Consider the following 6,630-nt stretch of genomic DNA (forward strand, 5'->3'; position numbering starts at 1 on the left):
GCGGCCCTGGGGCCGGGACTGGTTCTTTGGCTTCGAGGAGATACAAGGCAGGCCCTGCAGGTGCGGGGTGGGGAGGAGCAGGTCCTTGTGGGACCAGTCATGGGGGGCAGGGTTGGGGGCCAGGGCTGACCTGAAACTCTGGAGCGATGCTGCAGGAACTCTGCCAGGAAGGAAAGGATCAGGGCTTTGGGTGAGAAAGCCAGGAGTTCCTAGGGGGTTTGTGGGTGGGAAGCGGGGAGGGTGGTTCTAGAATTTTATCCCTTAAACGAATCCAGCTTCTTGGGGAGCCTTTCCTGAAGGTTTCCCAGGTACCACTGAGATGGATGGACAGCAGGACCTGAGGGACCGCTCAGAGCTTCTGCAAGTTGCAGGTCCTAGGGGACCTGAGAGCCCCTCTGTTTTGGGAACAGTTTGAGAGGGGTTGAGGGGAGCAGGCAGGAAGGCATTCATAACTTTGCCCTGTTCTCTCCCTTCCTCCCCATCCATCCCTCAGCTAGACAGGGCGGAGCTGCCCACATCTTACCAGAGCCTCCCTGAGGTTCTGGAACTCGATGCGGGCATAGCTGTGTTGCGGGTTCCTGCGGTCGCCTCGAGCCTCCAGTGAAGGGATCAGGCCCAGGTCAGCGTAGTTGAGGCGGCCGTTGGGGGGTTCTTGTGTGTAGTAGTCAGGGGCCACGTACTTGATGCACACGTACTCCCCTGCTAGCTCTGAGGGTGGCTGCAAGGAGGGGTGAGCCCCTGCTGGTCCCCAACATTCCGCCATGCTGCGACGGGGTCCTTGGAGGGAAGGTCCAGACTCCCCAGCCCCGAGCTCATAGGAACCGGGCAGGGAGCTGGAGAACAAGGACCGTGGCAGAAAGCGGCTCATGGGCACGTATTCGGTGCCTCCGCAAACTTGGAGCTGGTCGTGGGCGGTTGCGTGGGCAGAGGCCGCAAGGCCAGGGGGTGCCATCACCATGTAGCCACCCGCTTCGCCACCCCCCATGGGCTCATAGTCGCTCCCGGCTCCCATGGCTACGTAGCCCCCTCCCAGCTCCAAGTCCTTGGGGTTCGAGGCTGCCGTTGCCAGCGTCTGGAGGGTGGTTTTCCTGCTTCTCTCCCTGAGGCCCCCGCGAGGGCTCCCGCCGCTTGACTGGGCCGTCGAGGCCAGGGTCGGAGAAGACTGGGAGGCAGAGGGTCCGTAAGCGCCGGTCGGGGGATCCCTTGGCAGTGGCTCAGCCCTGCCAGTGGCACCGCCCTCCCCGAGTCGCTTCATGGCGGCCAGTACAGTCTCGTGAATGCTTTGGGCCACCAGGGCGTCGGGCGCCTGTAGCCACAGCTCCCCGGGACCCGTGGGCGCCGAGCGGCCGAGCTCCAGGAAGAAGGAGTCTGCGTGGCCGCAACGGCGCACACTGAGCAGGGACAGGCGCAGGGCGGGCGGCGGAGGCGAAGCCTGGGTGTCCCCAGAGCCTTTGCCCTTGGGCTTCCGCAGCAGGCTCAGCACCCCTGAACCCAGGCACAGGCGGTAGCGGCCGCTGCCCAGGCCTCGTGTTCGCCCCAGTCCCTTGGGCCGCAGGGTCGCGGGCCAGACGTCCTGAAATGCAGCGAGAATCCAGGCGCCCGGGTCCTCGTGGAGGCTGGGACCTGGAGAGACAGGGGGCCGGTCACAGGGGCTCTTGGGCCCGGGGGGTTGGAGTCACTGTGCCCCGAGAACTAAACACGTGTAAACGCTTCATGTTTGAACTTGATTTCGGAGACTTACAGGGAGGGACATCCCCGGATCAACTCAACTCGCGATCACCCAACACCGGGCCCCCCGCCCTCGGCTCCGCCCGCCCCAGGCTCGGGCCCCACCCGCGGCCGCGCACGCCTCCAGCGGGGCGCTGTACCACGCCTGCTGCTCCGCCTCGCAGGCCGCCGCCACGCCCAGGCTGCGGTCGCGCGTGTAGAGGACGATCAGGTGGCGCTGGCGCGCGTCCACGCGCTTGCTGATGGTGCACGCGCCCGCCCGGCTCACGCTGAGCTTGGGCGGCGCTCGGCCCGCGCGGAACTTCTCGCTCTCGTAGCACTCGAGGCGCGGCGGGTCGTCGCGGAGCACGAAGCAGCGGCGGCGCTGCGACCTCTGCTTCCGCAGGTGGCCGCAGAGCCGCACGTCGGCGGGACAGGCCCCGGGCCGCGGCAGAACTAGCGGCCTGTCCGCCGGCTCGGACTCCGGGGCCGCCGTGGGGCCACCGCCTCCGGGCTTCATCCCCGGCCAAAGGCAATCGGGGCTGAGACTCAGCAGAGGCGGGGTGGAGGTGGCGGTCTCCGGGGAGGGGGGCAGCGTCCTGACAGGCTGCCACCCGTCTTGATGCCCAGCGTCTCGCCCCTGCTCCGGACTTGGAAGTTTGGGGCAGGGGGTCTGCGGTGTCCCCTCGCTGCGCGCGGGGTATGCGGCACTGGCTGCCCGGAGGTTCCAGCGGCCTTCTCGCAGGCTCGACCCCGGCCGGCTCCCCACGCCTCCAAACGCCTCCTGCCCCCTCCCTCCCTCCCTCTGCAGACCGCTCCAGAGTCCCCACCCCCGCGGGGTTAACCCTCGCGCGCCCCCGGCGCTGGACGTCGGGCCGTGGGAGTGAAATCTGATTGGGAAGTCTGGGAGACCGGGCCTCCACCCCACCCCAAGCACCCTTGGGCTGGGATTGCGGAGGCGGGGAGTGCGTGGGCGTCTCCTCGGATCTGAGCGGACTGCTAAGGGAGCGGCCAAGTGAGGCCAGTGTGAGTGGAACTGCCTCGGGAAGCGATCCTGCTGGTAGGGGGGGTCCGCAGTCCTGCCGATTTGGGGACGGCCCTGACAGGCGCGCCACCTTCTGTTTCCGCCACTTCCCACTCCAGGCGTCCAGCACCTGTGTTCCCCCCTACAATGGTTCCCTACTTTTTCCCAAGCCAGCCTAGCTGTCAGGGCCACCAAGCACTGGGCTGTGCTGATTTCAGAAGAGCTGGAGTTTCAGGTTCTCTCCGCGTTTAGGGTGACAGGAGGGGTCTTCAGATAAGTGAGCTTTTGGATGGGTCCCTGTGCATAGACCACACCACCAGAGTTCCAGCCAAGGGGCCACCGAAGGAGAACCTGGGAAGAAACCTCTCACTACCCTCAGCCCCTTCTCAGCACCACTGTCCAAAAATGCCACCGTGCGCCAGCTGAAGGCTCTGACCAGAGGTGCAGACTCTGTGGTGGAGATAGCCTCTGCCTCTTCCGTCCTAAGATTTTGAGGTAGGTTTGGGATTCAGACATTTTACACCACCCCTCTTCTGATCCTTCCAAGGACCACAGCCTCCTACGGGGGGTGGCAGGTGATGGCTCTAGTCACTGCCCACTCTGCAAGACACCCCAGGAGCTGATGCTTGGGTGGGAGCCTTAGAGGACCTCCTGCTATATTGCTCTATGGCAAGTAAGAGCTAAAGCGGGGGCTGCGGGGAGGGTAGAGGAGAGGGAAGTGGGCAGCCGAGGCCCTGTTGAAGGCGGCATATGGGGAGGAGGGGATATAACAAGAATACCCTGGGGCGCCTGGGTGGCTCAGTGGGTTAAAGCCTCTGCCTTCGGCTCATGTCAGGATCCCGGAGTCCTGGGATCGAGCCCCGCATCGGGCTCTCTGCTCAGCGGGGAGCCTGCCTCTCTGCCTACTTGTGATCTCTGTCAAATAAATAAATAAAAATCTTAAAAAAAAAAAAAAAGAAGAATACCGAGGCAACGGAGGCCTGCTCTCTGTCTCAGACTAGTCCAGAGGCCATGACAGTCTGCACTGGGAGGGCAGGCCATCCCACTGCCGCTTCTCCATTTCCCAGGCCTGTGAGGAAGGGACTCTTCTGGAACACTGGGGACACCATGGTGCAGTGTGCTTGCAAGCTAGGATCCTTGACTATCTTTTCAAGGGTCACGTTGAGAGTGAGATGCATAGCACCAACCAGCATGTGAGGGTGCCCGGGGCCTCCACCAGGTGCATCCGGGTCAGCCATAGCTTCCCAAGGGGCAGGGGAGGTGCCGGCAGCCCATGCGTGCACTGGGGCCAGTGGTAGTCACCGCCTTTGGTGGGTATCAGGGAGAAGCAGGTATGCGGCAGACCTGTAAGTGGCCACCCAGACAGATGTTCAAGGCCACTGCCTCCAGTGTGGTCTTCACAGACTTACGGTGTGCAAAGCAGCAAGCAAAAGAGATCTGCAGGCCCCGCCCCTTCCGAGGCTTGGTGCTGCTTGGAGGAACAGGGCATCCACAGGGCATCCACAGGGCCTATGATGGGCTGTGCTTTGAAGTACCCACAGGAGGCCCTCTTCGTCCCTACTCCTTCCCGCTCCCCATCAGCTAGGCCACCATGCGGCACCCCAGTCCTTGTGCAATCATGGCTGCCTCAAAGACCAGCTCCAGGCTACCTTGTGTCACTGAACCCTGAAGTGCTGGGTACAGATGGAGTGGGAGGGAGCAGGGATCGGGGTACCTGGGTTCTGGGCAAGCAGTGCCAGGTGATTTAGCCATGCTGGGTACCAGGAAAAGCCTGGAGCCAAACAATTGGCCTAATCAGTTGCCCTAGCAACATTGCCCTTGGCCCTACCCAGACAAGATTTATTTTAGCCTGTTGACCTGGTAACGCCAGCTGCTCCCCAGGGACAGGAAATGGCAGAACCTCAGCTCTGCTGGGTGAGAACATCTCCTCCCAAGCCCAGGGGTCTCCCTCGGTCTCCCTCCGCAGGGTGCAGGGTAGCCACGGGATGGAATCGCCCCATTCCCCACCCCATTCTTAAATCCCTACGGAACAATCTCATTACCAGTGACAGGAACCTAGAGGGAGGAGACTGGGGAACTCAGGCTGGGATGTTCCCCTGAGCCCCTCCCTCCCCACTCTGGAGTTCTCCCCACTCTGTGTAGGGGGACGCAGGGAGAGCCCCCATCTCCTTCCTTCAGCCTTCCCCCATCATGGCTCCCAGGCCCCAATGTGGAGGGATTGGCGTGCTTCACAGTGGTCCTGGGGACGGTCTCCTCTGATCTCACCCACAGGGGCAGGTGACCTCCCGAAGGCTGGGGCCAAGCCACAGGACTCTGTCTGCAGAGCATGGCCACAGCATCGGCTGCCTGGTCAGAAGCCCAGGGGGAGCCTGGGCAAGCTCCACAGTGTGCCTGGGGCTCCTCGGTTTGCTGCAGTGGGGTTCGGACATGTGACCACAGACAGGGCCGTGCAAGGGCGGGCTGGGGGCGAGGTCAGAGGAACACAGCCCAGTCATTCAGACATCTTCTAGCAGGCCAGGGATTTTTCCATTCTTTGCTGCTCGCCTGGATACAGGAGGCCCCAGGGAGGCGGCACGGTGGCTACTCCATGCCAGGAGAGACAGCTGCGGTCCTCGTCTTGGCCTGTGCCCAGGGAACTCGGGTTTTCTGTCCTGGAGTTGGAGGCTGACCCAGTGTAACTTCTCTGATTGGTCATCCTGCCCTGGCCAGTGAGCTGGCGGGAGTCCATGTTGGACAGAGTGCCCTGGGGCGCACGGCGGGGGACCGCAGGGAGGTCCTGGGCCTGGGCACCGAGCAGTAAGGAGATCCTTGGGAAACAAACAGCAGGAGTGTGACTGAAGGGCCCTTTCCGTTTCACCTCCAAGCCTCAGTGCTCTTGGTTAGGAAAGGGAGTTGGGGTGGCCGGGGACAAGTAAGAAAAGGGTCCTCCTCCTCCTACACACCAGACCAGCTTCCTCCTCTAACTAGTTCTACAGAGAGAAAATGGGAAACAGGGACAAAGGACAGAGAAGTAATCAAGTAGGGACAGAACACGAAAGACCCAGGGATGGTGGTCTCTAGGAGATCCAGGTGAAAGGAGGAGGAAAGCGGCTGGGAGAATGGAAACACAGACCCAAGACAGGATGGATTCTGAGCCTTGCAAAGGTGGGGAAGCCACGCCTGGCTGGGCAAACAGCAGCAGCTAGAAATATTTCTAGAGAAGTCCTCAAAGTAAATAAACCGGTAACACAGTCCCCACTTCTCCTTGCTGTTCTGCTGTTAAAGGTCACTGGGTGGAAAGACCCAGAGAATCCCAAGAATGAACAGCAGAAGGGCCGAGACTCCCTGGGCAATGCGGAAAAGGGAGGAAGGTCTCTTGAGATCAAGGCTGAACGCTGGGCCTCTCCTCCGCCGTGAGGTGTTTAACCCACAATGGCTACCTTGTCCCCACACAAACAGCCTGGGCACTGTGACTGTTGACACAACACCCTTGGGTGAAACAGTCTGGGGAGGGGCCAAGGATGCACCGGCCCGGGCCTGGGGGCAGTCTACTCCTGCACTCAGGTCCCAGCATCTCCACCTTGGAGCTGGCACCCCTGGCGGAGTCACCCCCTCACCTAACACTGCTAACCCGGTCCGGCAAGAATTCCTGTCCTGGGCCCGCAGCACCACCAGCTTCTTCACGGACCCAGCAGTCGCACTGGGGCCCCTGGAACTAAGCCAAAGTGAGACCATGGGAGCCATTTCCTTTTTCTTTCAAACGCAGTTCTTTTCCAACATAGCCTGCCACAGCTTTGGCTCAGAGATTTGGGGGGTGGGGGAGGCACATGGGAAAAAGAAAGAAAAAAAAAAAAAAACCAGCCAATTGCACAAAGCCTTTCCCTGGAAAAGCCCAGGCTCTGGGGTGCTCAGGACTCGTG

At 61.8% G+C, this 6,630-nt stretch overlaps 1 protein-coding gene across 1 annotated transcript; it reads right to left on the reverse strand.

Moving 5' to 3' along the window:
- Positions 1-409: 409 nt before the first annotated feature.
- On the reverse strand, positions 410-2,456 carry LOC111146232 (insulin receptor substrate 2-like). The gene is made up of 2 exons (XM_022501691.1): positions 1,816-2,456; positions 410-1,623 (listed from the first exon to the last, which is right to left on the reverse strand). Exons 1-2 carry the CDS (start codon positions 2,225-2,227, stop codon positions 494-496), a joined length of 1,542 nt encoding a protein of 513 aa, XP_022357399.1. The 5' UTR covers positions 2,228-2,456; the 3' UTR covers positions 410-493.
- Between the last annotated feature and the right edge of the window lie 4,174 nt (positions 2,457-6,630).

Source organism: Enhydra lutris, unplaced genomic scaffold, assembly GCF_002288905.1.
Source record: "Enhydra lutris kenyoni isolate GAN:26980312 unplaced genomic scaffold, ASM228890v2 scaffoldscaffold13, whole genome shotgun sequence".
NCBI classification, from domain to species: domain Eukaryota; kingdom Metazoa; phylum Chordata; class Mammalia; order Carnivora; family Mustelidae; genus Enhydra; species Enhydra lutris.